We start from the raw sequence: 12,986 nt of genomic DNA on the forward strand, positions 1-12,986 counted from the left end.
CCTTTGCCTGGTACAGGATTTGGGGGGATTATCCATTTAATTTATCGGATAAAGCTTGTGCAAAGATAGCTCAAGGTGGATACACTCGTATCTGTATCCACCTTGCATCTCTGATGAGCTAAAACATTATGCATACAAGCCATCCTGACCCAGATCATAAGAGGATAATACAGCTTCAAACATGGTATGAGTGTCCTCACCATTGCCACTTTAATACATGAAAAATAATCAGCACTTCCACAGTGTACTACAAAATTGTGACTATCACTTTAACCTTTTTTTTCTTCTTTAAAATGATATCCATCCGATTCTACTCATGCACCAGCATTGAGGATCTGCAAAACAAACTGACAAACATATAGTAAAGTCAGCATCATACCAGCAGTCAGTCACATGTTATACATTAGTATAATAAGCAATATGAGTACATCATCAACTACAATAATACTTTAAGTATGTAGGAGAACACATTTACTGAATTATGTTTAACATATCTAATGTATTCAGACGCAATGCAACAGAAACAACAGTAATGGTATACAGACTCATATGCAATAGGCACTTATCTAACTTTTGGTACTCAAAACAGTAGATAGACACTTAGTGCTGTATAGCCCGTCCTCAGTAGAGTGGGATACAGGGAGACTCCCCTCAGTTCCAGGATCGATCAATACGTTAGCGAACGCTGAGTGGATCCAGACGCTACTAGTGTACACTGCCGCTCCATGAACCTATAGTGAGCACAGACGCACCGGTCACACAGCCGCCTATGCTGAGACCGGGTCCCCTCGTAGTAGCGTCTGGGACAGAAGCGAGGAAACAGTTCATGGTCGGAGACTCGGCGGAAACTGGTCATGAACCGGGAGGGAGGGGCAACCAGGAGAGCGTCTGACTCCGTCTGCTGACATCAACCCTAGGGATCGCGGCCTCATACTATTCCTGGTGCCTATGATCCCTAAGGCCTAGCGCTGGTGCACCCACGGTGGCGGCGCGTCAGCTACTGTTTGGTAGTCTCCTCCCAATACAGTGCGGCAGTGTCCGTATTCCATCTACTAAGCGGAACCGATGCCTTACCTTCTCCCCGTGCTCCGGCCACAGCCTGGTAACGTCTCATGGACCTGCTAGCATATCCGACACAGACGCCCGTCGAGACAGCACTGTACTCGTGGGTAATCTCTGTCGCGACCCGGCGAAGAGTTGTTGGAGTGACTATAAAAAATAACATAAGAAAGCTTAGGGCTGCTTAGTCCGGCAGGGTCCACAAAAACCAGCAGCCCTCTGACCACGATCCGGCTCCTGCCGCAACAAACAAAAAACTGATTTGCCTGAGCCAGGGAGCGGGGATATATGCAACATGCTGGGAGGCCGGAAAGTTTTGACTGATTGGTGCAAATCCGCTGTTGCTACATCATATCCCATTGTTGTCCTGTAGATAACCTGTGGACCGTGCCCGAGAAATTTCAATCACACGGCTGTTTGCAGGTTGATTGACTGGAGGAGGACCATGCGGGTGGTAACTGACCGTTTACTGGGAGTGTCTGGAAAACGCAGGCGTTCCCAAGTGTTTTCAGGGCAGGTGTCTGGCGTCAGCTCCGGCCCCCATCAGCCTGTTCTTATCGCACTGGAGGAGTAAGTATTGAGCTACGCTCACACTGCACAGAACGGGAAAAACATTCCATGGTGAGTGTGATGCGAACGGTTTTGAAGATGTCCGCTGACTGAGCGGAAATTTCGCACAGCGCACACATGTAATTTGCAGCACAGCGCTCAGGTCTGAATTAGGCCCAGGGTTAGACTGCGGGATTAGCGGCTACCCATATTCACAGAAACAGCCAGAAGACACCGCTGAAGCCGCTGGACATACCTAACCAGGTAAATCACCACTAGACCACAAACATGTTCTCTCTCCATCACTCAACATGTCTCTTACAAGTGGGGATCAAAAGTTTGGGCACCCCATGCAAAAATTAATTTTAATGTGCAAAAAGAAGCCAAGGAAAGATGGAAAAATCTCCAAAAGGCATCAAATTATAGATTAGACATTCTTATAACATGTCAAAAAAAGTTTGATTTTATTTCCATCATTTACACTTTCAAAGGAACAGAAAACAAAAAATGGCGTCTGCAAAAGTTTGGGCACCCTGCAGAGTTAATACCTTGTACTGCCCCCTTTGGCAACTATCACAGCTTGTAAAAGCTTTTTGTAGCCAGCCATGAGTCTTTCAATTCTTGTTTGAGGTATCTTCGCCCATTCTTCCTTACAAAAGTCTTCCATTTCTTTGAGATTCCTGGGCTGTCTGTGACGCACTGCTCTTTTAAGGTCTATCCATAGATTTTCAATTATGTTGAGGTCAGGAGATTGTGAAGGCCATGGCAAAACCTTCAGTTTACGCCTCTTGATGTAATCCACCGTGGATTTTGAGGTGTGTTTAGGATCATTATCCATTTGTAGAAGCCAGCATCTCTTTAACTTCAGCTTTCTCTTTCATCCACTAGGGGACACTGGAGTCCTATACAGTAGGGGTGTGAAGCCTTGAACCGGAGGTGTGGCACAATCTTAAATTAGCATTGTCTGCACAGCCGGCTCCTCCCCCTTCACATCCCTCCTCCCCCAGTTTGAAAAATTGTGCTGGAGGCACAACAGCGTGGAGCACTGAGCTCCTGACAGAAAAAATCTAAAGGGGCTGCGTAACCCTAATAAAGGGGGAACAAAGCTGCCTGATAGCAGAGAGACAAAGATCCCTATTGAAGGGACCTGCATCTCTCCACAGGAGATCCTCAAAACAACTAATAGTGAGTACTGGTACAAAACTCAGAATTAGACTACAGGAGGAAGAGGGATTTTCAGTTAAAAAGAATCTCTCTCTAAACCCTTTACTCAGAAACTCCCTTTTATACAGCTAATCAAGGGCAGAGCGTCTGTAGCCGCGCACGGGAGACTTAGTGCGGTGCGTGACTCAGCTTGTTGTCCCTGTAAGCAGGGGGGGATGGCGGAAGCGGCGCGCTGTACAGCACAAGAGGCAGAGCAGACGGAGAACAGGCGCCGCTACGGGAGACGGACCCGTCGCGCGAGCCAGCCGCCGGCCCCAGGGCGAGCTACAGGTACAGGGATCCACGGGCAGAGAGGAGCACAGGCGCCGCTACGGATAACGGACCCATCACGCGCGCACCAGCCGGCGGGTCCGGAGCACGCTGTATAGCGACAAAGGAGTGGACGCATATCAATGTTAATAACAGTGCGGCCGGCTACCTCATATAACTTACATAGTGGGGGCCATGTTTATTCGTTTTGGCGCCAGGATGAGGTGAGGGACGGGTCCCCTCTCTCCCCCGCCAGTAGTGTAAAGTTTATTCATAAAAAACAACAACTCCCCCTGCTGCACGGCCTGGATAGTACAGGCATTAAAATAGTAGAGAGAGTTATACAACAGCTCCCTCTGCTGGTGTAATGTATATATACAATATACGAGGATCTCCTGAAAAGTAACCAAACTTTACAAATTATATTTTCAAGGGAGGCTTGGAAACAACCTGACAAACGTTTTCAATTTCCGAAACGTTTTCAGGTAACTTACCCCCTACCTAAGGGTGTAATGGACAAGGTGGAAAATCCGCCGGTAGTGGATGCTTCACTAGGTAGATTGTCAAAGAAGACAATCTTGCCAATTCCTAACGTAACTACGTTAAAGGATGCGTCCGACCGTAAAGTTGACACGGCGTTAAAATCAATGTTTGTAGCAGCAGGTGCAGCGCAGAGACCTGCGATCATCTGTGCTTGGGTCAACAAAGCCATGGGTGCATGGTCCGGCCGTATTGTACAAGCTATTGAGGAGGAAAATAGTTTAGAAGAGATTACACAGCTGGCGGAACACATTCGAGAATCTGCTTCATACTTGTGTCAAGCTTCTAAGGATATTAGCAGAATAGCATCGCGCATATCTGCATCGGCCATATCGGCTAGAAGGATTTTATGGCTCAGAGAATGGCAAGGTGACTCTGACACCAAGAAGGCGGTAGAATCCATTCCCTTTGGGGGTGAAATGCTGTTCGGACCAGAGTTGGACAAGTGGATTTCGCAGGCTACAGCGGGGAAGTCCACTTTTCTACCAACGCCTTATACGAGAACCGCTCCACAAACTAGGAGAGGTTATTCGGGACCATCGTTTACTTCATTTAGGTCACAGTCCTTTCGAGTCCGAGGTAGGGGTTTCGGTGCACAAGCACGCGGGGGCAGAGGTAGAGGCCGCTCGCAGGCAGCAACCAGAAAGCAGGATAAACCTGCTGACAAGACCGTGGCATGACGGCCTCCCAGCTCACCTGGGGTCCCCCTTGGTGGGCGGCCGACTGGAAGGTTTTCAGGACATCTGGGCCAAAACCTCACCAGAACTTTGGGTGAACAACTTAATCTCTCAAGGATACAAACTGGAATTTCAACAGAGGCCTCACAGTCAGTTTTTTACAACAGGATTGCCTCAGTGTCCTCAAAAAGCAAGGGCACTACGGGCAGCAATTCACAAATTGCCACAAGCAGAGGTCATTATTCCGGTTCCCGCTTCTCAGAGAGGAACAGGGTTCTATTCCAATCTTTTTGTCGTGCCAAAACCAGATGGGACGGTCAGACCAATACTCAATTTAAAAGTTTTCAACCAGTTTTTAAAAGTCTACAGATTCAAGATGGAATCAATCCAATCAGTCATTGCAGGCTTAGAGCCAAGCGAGAATATAAATAGAGGCGCTCATGAAGAACACACACCAAAATTCCACAGGTTCAGTATCAACCAAGGAATCAAAAAATATGTAAATATAAAATATATATATTTATTAATGATAATATAAAAGTACTATTTCATAGTGGATAATTCACAGATAATATTCCTTATGATTTTAGCATGATTTGTGAAATACAGAAATGTAAAAATACATGGATTATCTAAACCTTGATAATATATTAATATACTTGAAATATCACTGAACTATATGATTCAAAGAGTATGTATCAGAATGTTGCAGTCTTTTTAGAAACACTGTTGCCACAGCTGCTAGATGTGAATCCTGAACATGTCACAGTATTGATAATTGTCATCATAGATTAATATATGAAATACCTCTCCATAAGGGCTGGTAAACCCGAGCGTCCCCGGGTGAGTCCAAGAAATTGCCCAGTTGGTAGAAAAGCTGGAGGGTACGTAAGGTATCTGGATACGTCAGCCGGCTGCAAGGTTTGTTTGATTAACCGGCTGGTTCCACCTTGCAAGTATTGTGCAGATAAACGTGAGCGGCAGGTATATGGCTGCTGAATCGGATGGTGTTTTAAGTCCAGCTGTATGAGGAAACCTTCCTTCCAAACTACCTGGACGTGCACCGTCCGCCGGTAGAAAACGAGGTGGAAGATGCTAAAGATAATTGCCGTGAGCGTGCAGCGTCTGCGGCTGATCGTGAAGCCAAATAAAAAGCCGCCCGCGGCTGCCGTTGGTGAGAGCCGGATGAGATGGCTGTGGCCTGAGAGCGTCCTGGATACAGGTGTTCAGTGAATTGCAAAGCGAGTTCATGGTATCCATGGACATAAAGGATGCATATCTGCATATCCCAATCTGGACTCCTCACCAGGCTTACTTACGGTTCGCACTGGTGGCGGAGCACTACCAATTCCGGGCTTTGCCATTCGGTCTAGCGTCAGCCCCAAGAATTTTCACAAAGATCATGGCGGTCATGGTGGCAGGACTGAGACTGTTGGGGGTCACGATTATACCTTATCTGGACGATTTACTAATCAAAGCTCCATCTCAGAATCGACTGCTCAAGGATGTTCAGACATCACATCAATTTCTAATTCAACATGGATGGATTGTCAATTTCCAAAAGTCCAACCTCATACCGACTCAACGGATTCAATTCCTCGGTCTCATCTTGGACACGGTCCTATTATGTGTGTTCCTACCAGAGAACAAGGTACAGGACCTACAGAGATTAGTGGCTCAGGTACTGCGGACGCAGACCGTTTCTCTGCACCTCTGTGTACAACTTCTCGGGAAGATGGTGGCGTCGTTCGAAGCTCTCCAGTACGGCAGACTTCATTCCCGACCATTCCAAATGAACCTCATTGCTCAGGGAGCAGGCTCGCACTGGCTCCTCCATCGGAGAATCCGACTTCAACCACAAGTACGGGTCTCCTTGACATGGTGGTCGTTACACAAGAACCTTACAACCGGCAAGAAATGCGGCATTTGGGATTGGAAGATCCTGATGACGGATGCCAGTCTCAGAGGTTGGGGAGCCGTCCTAGAGGACAATCAGTTTCAGGGACGGTGGACGCTACAAGAAAGCAAATTACCCATAAATATCCTCGAACTAAGAGCAGTCTACAATGCCCTTCTCTTAGCAGAAGACCTAGTCATGAATCAACACATCTGGATTCAGTCGGACAATGTCACGACGACGGCCTACATAAACCGTCAAGGAGGAACGAAGAGCAGGATGGCGTTAAAGTAGGCCACAAAGATCTTGTTGTGGGCAGAAAGAAGAGACATCATTCTCTCCGCAGTGTTCATTCCAGGTGTGGAGAACTGGGAGGCAGATTACCTCAGTCGCCAGGACATGCATCCGAGGAAGTGGTGCCTTCACCCACGGATTTTCAACATGATTGTGAAAAGATGGGGTCTGCCTCAGGTGGACCTCATGGCGTCTCGACAAAACCATCAGCTGCTCAGATATGAGTCAAGGACTCGAGATCCAGCAGCAGAAGGAGTGGACGCACTAACACTTCCCTGGTGTTACAGGAGAGTTTACATATTTCCCCCATTCCCACTCATACCCAGGGTTCTGAAGAGAATAAAGCGGGAACGGGTGTGGGTCATTCTAATCGCACCAGATTGGCCCCGCAGGAGTTGGTACACCAACCTGCGAGGGTTACTTGCGGAAGATCCTTGGAGGTTACCTCCGAGAGAGGACCTGCTATCTCAGGGACCGTTCCTACACCCCGATCTAAACAGGCTGCGTTTGACGGCGTGGCTATTAAAACCCGGATCCTAAGAAACAGAGGGATCCCACGAACGGCCATTCCTACAATGATTGCCGCGAGGAAACCGGTCACAGCCAGGCACTACTACAGGATTTGGAGACGGTACATGGCTTGGTGTCAGGAACGGGGATGTAATTCATCTAACTTCCATTTATCGCGACTTCTACTTTTCCTTCAGGCCGGTCTAGAGGGAGGACTCAGATTGGGATCCTTGAAGGTTCAGATTTCGGCTCTCTCCATCCTTTTTCAACAGCGGCTAGCATCCTTACCAGAGATTCAAACCTTTTTACAGGGGGTTCTGAGGATTCAACCCCCTTTTCGTCCTCCCACGGCACCATGGGACTTAGGTTTGGTGTTAGAATATTTGAAGTCACCGACTTTTGAGCCATTGACAAGAACGGACCTGAAATAACTCTCTTGGAAGGTCACGCTATTACTGGCCTTGGCTTCGGCTAAGCGGGTTTCTGAGTTGGGAGCCTTATCCTGTAAAAGCCCTTTCTTTGTTTTTCATGAGGATAGGGCGGAACTCCGTACAAGAGCAGACTTCATTCCAAAGGTGGTGTCGGGGTTTCATGTAAACCAGCCAATAGTGGTCCCATCTTTCCAGGGTCTCACAGATGAAGACGTGTCATTGGATGTTGTCCGAGCTTTACGGGTATACGTACAGGTTACGTCGTCCTTCAGAAAGTCGGACCATTTGTTTGTTCTTTATGATGAGCCAAAGAAGGGTTGGCCGGCCTCTAAGCAGACCTTGTCCAGATGGATTAGACTTGCCATTCGGCAGGCTTATATTTCCTGTGGCAAACAGGTTCCGGTTCAGACGGGTGCTCATACTACCCGATCAGTGGGTGCCTCGTGGGCGGCTGCCAGAGGTGCTTCCACTACTCAACTTTGCAGAGCAGCGATGTGGTCTTCAGCCCACACGTTCGCAAGATTTTTCAAGTTTGATACTTTTGCGTCCGGAGAATTTAAGTTCGGACGTTTAGTTTTGCAGGCCACCGACAGCACTCCCTCCCTGGGGGTAAACTTTGGGACGTTCCCTACTGTATAGGACTCCAGTGTCCCCTAGTGGATGAAAGAGAAAAGAGGATTTTGGTACTTACCGATAAATCCATTTCTCTGAATCCTCAAGGGGACACTGGACGCCCGCCTCGGTGCTGTCAACCTGCTGTGTTCCAAGTTCTTGTTTTAATCAGTTCGTGCAAACAGCGTTAATTATTCGGTTAAGAGTTCTTGGTCGCTGTTTGATATGTTGTACGGTTCGGTTCCTCGCCATGGGCTATAGTGTCATATCCTATTCTCTCAGTCACATTTTTCAAACTGAGGGAGGAGGGATGTGAAGGGGGAGGAGCCGGCTGTGCAGACAATGCTAATTTAAGATTGTGCCACACCTCCGGTTCAAGGCTTCACACCCCTACTGTATAGGACTCCAGTGTCCCCTAGAGGATTCAGAGAAATGGATTTATCGGTAAGTACCAAAATCCTCTTTTTTCACAGATGGCATCAAGTTAGCGTCCAAAATTTGCTGGAATCTTATTGAATCCATTTCTCCTTCTACTCGTGAAATGGTCCGTGCCACTGGCTGCAATACAACCCCAAAGCATTATTGATCCACCCCCATGCTTAACAGTTGGACAGAGGTTCTTTTCATTAAATTCTGTGCCCTTCCTTCTCCAAACGTACCTTTGCTCATTCCGGCCAAAAAGTTCTATTTTAACCTCATCAGTCCACAGAACTTTATTCCAAAATGCATCAGGCTTGTGTATATGTTAATTTGCCAACTCCAAACGCTGATTTGTGTGGTGAGGACGTAGAAGAGGTTTTCTTCTGATGACTCTTCCATGAAGACCATACTTTTACAAGTATCTCTTTATAGTGGAATAGTGTACCACAACTCCAGTGTCTGCCAGATCTTCCTTGAGGGATCGTGCAGTCAAACGTGGATTTTGACTTGCTTTTCTCACAATCCTGCGAGCTGTTCTGTCTGATATTTTTCTTGGGTCTTCCAGATCTTGCTTTAACTTCCACTGTTCCTGATGACTGCCATTTCTTAATTACATTCCAAACAGAGGATATGGGCATCTGATGCTTTGCCATCTTCTTATAGCCTTCTCCTGCTTTGTGAGCGTCAACTAGTCTCAGTTTCAGTGTTCTACACAACTGCTTAGAGGAACCCATGGTGCTGATTGTTGGAGCAAGGTCAGATGAGTCTGGGCTGTTAAAACCTTTGATATTGACATCACCTGGTCTTTCCAGACGATGATTGAGAACAATCCATGACAATGTCAGGTCTCAGCTGTCCAAAGGGGGCAGTACAAGGTATTAACTCTGCAGGGTGCCCAAACTTTTGCAGACGCCATTTTTTGTTTTCTGTTCTTTTGATAGTGTAAATGATGGAAATAAAATCAAACTGTTTTTGACATGTTATAAGAATGTCTAATCTGTAATTTGATGCCTTTTGGAGATTTTTCCATCTTTTCTTGGCTTCTTTTTGTACATTAAAATTATTTTTTGCCTGGGGTGCCCAAACTTTCGATCCCCACTGTATATACACACCATAACTTTGCCTAATTAAAGTAATTGGTGAAAAGGAAGCTGCATGTATAACTTATGGTCTCCTCAAAAGACATGAAGCGCTGATGTGTTATATCCTACAGTATGATGGAGTGGGGGTAGCAGTTGATTTACCGACGGTCATATTCCTGACAGCCATTGACAGACAGTCAAAATGCCTACACGGTCAAAATACCGACATTCATTATACCGACATGTACAAAATGCTGACATGTGCTTTTAAGGAATTTTTGCCCCAAAACTGACTTGTTCTTACTTTACCATCCCAGTGGACCTGGAAGGGGAATATAATAGTGTGCCGAGCGCAGCGAGGTGACGCAGTACACTTACACGGTGTCCATGTTGACCTATGTCCATACTGACATAAAAAAAAAAACAAAACAGAAAAACTCATGTCGGCATTTCAAATATCGGTATTCTGCTTGTCGGCATTTTGAACATGTCGGCATTTTGATTGTGTCTGTATTTTGACTGTCGGTCAGTGGCTGTCTGTATTGTGTCCGTAGGTAAATCAAACCAAACCCGATGGAGTGATATACCTATCACATGATCATTAAGCAATGGCGAGACACGATAAAGCTGATCCATGTGATCTATTTCTACGCCTTGTGTGTGACAACGGAAGCTGTCTGGGTTTAGTCGCCCTTGAAGAAATCAAAACACAACACGAAAATTATGAATTACATTTTTATTTTACATATAAAAAAACAAAAAAACAAAGCGAGATCTGTTTAAAGTCGGCTGCATAACAACGAACCCATTGCAACTCTTCAAGTGACAGATCCCGGCTAGAAATCGTCCAGTGACAATTTATCACAACGCTCATTTGCGGGTTTTTTTGTACGCGCCCAGCTCATTGTACAACTGTGAAAGGCGGCGCAGCAAGAGCCGGGGAGGAAGGTGAGGGGCTGCATCACTACGCGACAGAGATTATCTGAAAACGCTCAAACTCCTACCCCGTAATCATAGCTGCATAGATAATTTAGGTTGCCATAGAGAACAACACAATATATAACGGGTTTGCATGTATAAAACATCTGATCGCTTCTTCTGTAATACCAGTCACGGTTTTCATGTACTGTAGGAGCCAATCCACAGCTGAAACATTTCATGACACAGGCTCAGCCGCTAAACTTCACACTGCTGCATTTTTCACGTCCATCAATGATTATCAAGTCGCTGTTTCACCGCAACAGTATTGAGGAGAGCGGAGAACCTCATTTCCCGTGAAAATGGCGAGAAAACACTTTTAACCTAGTCTGTAAATCCCCACCCCCCCTCCTCCCAACATCCTGACTAAGGAAAGACACTGTACAAATATTTCTGCATACAGCACCCTGGATTCTGGAGGTTAGGCAGTCTGTAGTGTTTGTTGGGAGGAATCGGCAACTCAGCAGCGCAAATAATCCACTTCTCTTTGGGAGATATAGATCAGAGAAAGGAACAAGAAAAGAAAAAGTTTTCTTCAGTCTTTTAAATGATTCAAGTTATTTAAAAAACAAAACAAAAAAAAAAAAACCCTAATTTTATTAAAAGCTTTAAACTGGTACAAACTCCATAACTAAAATTCAGGTAAGAGCGAGAAACGTATTCTACACCCAGCGCCACATAGCGTTTTAATGGAATATAAAAAAAAAAGAAAAAAAAAAAGAAAAAAAAAAAGACGGAAATAGTGTATGTGTTTTTTGATCTGGGTACGTTCTTGCAGAAGTTCCCCAAGCAGCTTCGTAACCAGAAAGGGGAAGAATTGGCGCAGTTCCTGAGTGATCAAAGGAGGCGGTATCTCATGCAATTCTCTCCCGCTGTTGGATTATACATATATATATTTATCGGTTCCGACGAGATTCTTCTTGGTTGTAGAGATGTGCCTGCTGCTCGATATCAACGCCAAGGACCGTGTGATGCTTCTCGCCAGAGCGCACATTGCGCTCTGCGCACTTCTGCCAAGATCTAGATCGGTTTGCCCTTGGCGGACTGCAAGGTATGCATCTGTACTGCCGGAGGGGACGCCTCACGTCTTCTTCAACATACGCCGAGACTGCCACATCTGGAATTTGTTGTAGGCCGTCTGTAGCATTTCTTCTAAGTGACTTGTGAGCTGCAATAAAGAACAGAAGTGCAAAGTAAGAAGATTCATGGCCCGATTACAAACAATAGAATTACGGGGATCCCACCCTCACTATTAAGAGACACAGATCCCTAAAGTTTGTATTCACGAAGTGGTCATTCCAAGTCGATCGCTAGCTGCTTTCAGTCGCTGCGCAGCGATGAGGCAAAAAAAATGGCACTTCTGCGCATGCACGTACTATTATAATGGCCGATGTAGTTTCACACAAGGTCTAGCGAAGAATTTCAGTCGCACTGCTGGCCGCAGAGTGATTGACATGAAGTGGGCGTTTCTGGGTGTTAATGAGTGTTCGGAAAAACGCGGGCGTGCCAGGGAAAATGCAGGCGTGGCTGGGCGAACGCAGGGCGTGTTTGTGACATCAAAACAGGAACTGAACAGTCTGAAGTAATCGCAAGCGCTGAGTAGGTCTGGAGCTACTCTGAAACGGCACAAAATTATTTTGTAGCCGCTCTGCGATCCTTTCGTTCGCACTTCTGCTAAGCTAAAATACACTCCCAGTGGGCAGCGGCATAGCGTTTGCGCGGCTGCTAAAAACTGCTAGCGAGCGATCAACTCGGAATGACCCCCATAATCCAATTGGGAAGTCACCTGCAGCCCGCTATCTGCAACACCCACCTTACAAGAGTACTCTGAAAGGACTCCAACTGTAAGGACAGGAGTGAGGTTAAGGGCTTTTTTATCTTTCGGTAACCCCCACATCCCTAGCACTCACCCCCATACTAGTACTCAGGACAGGGGACGCCCGTCATTACCCGAGAATAGCTGTAAGACTGTACTGTCACCAGATCTATAACAGAAGGGAGGTGTGTAGTGAACGCAGCAACTGATTGGACAGGAGCTGTGTTTATCCAATCAGAAGCCATTTTTGTATGATTAAAAACAAAAGAATCAGCTGCGCAAAATATCAGGGAAAAGAGAACAATAAAGAATTAGGAGAGCCCATGTATATAGAGTAGATTTATTAACCATGAATAAAAATAACTAAGTTGTGACAATACAACATTAAAACATTAAAAATATTTAAGAAAGCACACCTTAACTCAGTATATCCGATTCAATAGACACCAACTGTGTCAGTTCTCTAAATAAAGGTCCACATGAAATATGGAGTCCAGCTGATATTTAGAGCAATAAGTGGTAATAGCCGCAAAGCTGGATGCTGGAGGCACAGTGGATAATCAGTTGAATAAATGTCCCATACCATCAAATTGCAGGTTAACCCGGTGTTGGGCACAGATGAAATACCTCTCCTTGTGTGGGCTGGTC

The 12,986-nt window shown here is 46.0% G+C and overlaps 1 protein-coding gene across 2 annotated transcripts in view; it reads right to left on the reverse strand.

Annotated features, from left to right (window-relative positions):
* Nucleotides 1-245: 245 nt before the first annotated feature.
* GTF2H1 (general transcription factor IIH subunit 1) overlaps nt 246-12,986 on the reverse strand; it is a 40,451-nt gene continuing 27,710 nt past the window's right edge. Inside the window, exon 15 of one of the 2 annotated variants that reach the window (XM_063946347.1) lies at nt 246-347. In XM_063946347.1, coding sequence (XP_063802417.1) covers nt 315-347 — 33 coding nt within the window. In that variant the 3' untranslated portion in view covers nt 246-314. Of the gene's footprint in view, nt 348-10,265; nt 11,691-12,986 lie in introns of those variants that run through there. The other variant, XM_063946346.1, reaches the window with a different exon arrangement.

Source organism: Pseudophryne corroboree, chromosome 11, assembly GCF_028390025.1.
Source record: "Pseudophryne corroboree isolate aPseCor3 chromosome 11, aPseCor3.hap2, whole genome shotgun sequence".
NCBI lineage: Eukaryota > Metazoa > Chordata > Amphibia > Anura > Myobatrachidae > Pseudophryne > Pseudophryne corroboree.